This window comes from Lipotes vexillifer, unplaced genomic scaffold (assembly GCF_000442215.2).
Source record: "Lipotes vexillifer unplaced genomic scaffold, Lipotes_vexillifer_v1.1 scaffold802, whole genome shotgun sequence".
NCBI lineage: Eukaryota > Metazoa > Chordata > Mammalia > Artiodactyla > Lipotidae > Lipotes > Lipotes vexillifer.
Window position 1 is genome coordinate 2311746 of NW_006790237.1, and position 1520 is coordinate 2313265.

Here is a 1520-nt window from a genome sequence, read left to right on the forward strand (position 1 = left end):
GCTGGTGGAGGCCCCCCCCCCCCCGTCATCTCACCCGGACACTGGCCTTTCCACCCCCAAACCCAGTACCTGCAAAGAAGGTCATGAGCAGGGCTACCCAGCCCAGGATGTAGGACCAGGAAAAGCGCCAGTCCCCGAAGCGGCGACCGAGGAAGCTGACGGTGACTCCAGTGTAAATGGCCAAGGCCAGCAGGACAAAAAAGGCTGGAGAGAGGTCGGGGGTGGGGGTGGGGGGGGAATGGGGATGGGGGCGGGTTTGGAGATGGGGGTGGGAATGAGTAAATTGAGAAGGGGGTAGGGGTGCAGGTAGGGGTAAGGGTGAGGATGGGGATTGAGTTGAAAGTGGGAGTAAAAATGAATGAGGAGTAGGGTTAGGGTGGGAGTGGTGTGGGGCTGTGTTGTGTCGTAAAGAATCTGACTGGTCTTTGTCTCTGGTTCCTGGGAGGGAAACTCTAAATCCTTGGAGTTTTCTGAGTACTAGGAGTGTCTTTGCTGTTCTTGGGTCACACCTGAGTTTATGTTGATGACCAGAGATGACTCAGGGATAGGAGCTGGTCAGCGGTGGGAATAGAGGGTTGGGGCTTTGAGCCGCTTGGGATCAGTCCAACCTCTGGGGAGGAAAGGGGAGCTGGAGATAGAGTTCAATCACATGGCCAGTGACTCATGCCCTTGTAATGAAACTCCAGTAGAAATGCTGGATGCTGGTGGTCACTGGAACTCCCTGTTCGGTGAATGCATGGATGCGCTGCGGGGGTGCGGGGGGACTGACGAGCCCTAATTCTGCAGGGAGAGTGCATGGAAACTCCACGTTCAGGACCCCTCTCCGGCTTTACACTATGCATCTCTTTAGCTGGCTGGTCTTGAGTTGTACTCTTTATAATAAAACTGTAAGTATTACGCTTTCCTGAGTTCTGTGAGTTATTCTAGCACATTTCTGAACCTGAGCAGGTCCTGGAACCCCTGAATCTGTAGCCGATTGGTCAAAAGTACAGGTGAGCTGGGGACCCCACTTGCAGCTGGAGTAGGGGCAGTCTGGTTGGGAACCGTGCCTTTAAACCTGTGGGATTTGATGCCAACTCTGGTGGTTAGTGCCAGAATTGAATGGCAGTACACAGAGCTGGTGTCAGAACTGACTGGCATTAGAAATAGTCCTGAAGTTGTCGCTGAAGGTGGAGGGGGGATTTGGGTGCGGGTGGAGTGGAGTGAGGAACAGTGGGGAATGGAAGTGGTGTTGAGGGTAGAGCTGGAGAGGGAGCTGGGAGAGGGGCAGGTGTAGGGGGTGATTCACTCACTGGAGGCGAAAAACACGATGCCCGCAGAGAAGGGCCGGGAGAAGCGGGTGAAAGTGGGCTGCTGAGCGAACGCCATGATGCCCATGATGATGCCAGAGGTGGCGCACAGGGAGGACAGGATCATGAAGGCCCGGGTGGCATTCCAGTATGCTGTGGGAGCACCCCACGGTCACTCCTGTGCCTTCCTTGCCCTCAGTGGTGAAGGCTGCTACCTCTGAGGGCAGGAAT

At 55.4% G+C, this 1520-nt stretch overlaps 1 protein-coding gene across 2 annotated transcripts in view; it reads right to left on the reverse strand.

The window, feature by feature from the left end:
- The window catches only part of LIM2 (lens intrinsic membrane protein 2), a 6124-nt gene that overhangs the window by 308 nt on the left and 4296 nt on the right, over positions 1-1520 (reverse strand). For both annotated transcript variants that reach the window (XM_007463402.1, XM_007463403.1), the window contains 2 exons: positions 1293-1442; positions 70-204 (listed from right to left, as the gene is read on the reverse strand). In XM_007463402.1, the coding sequence (XP_007463464.1) occupies positions 70-204; positions 1293-1442 (285 nt within the window). The remainder of the gene's footprint in view (positions 1-69; positions 205-1292; positions 1443-1520) is intronic.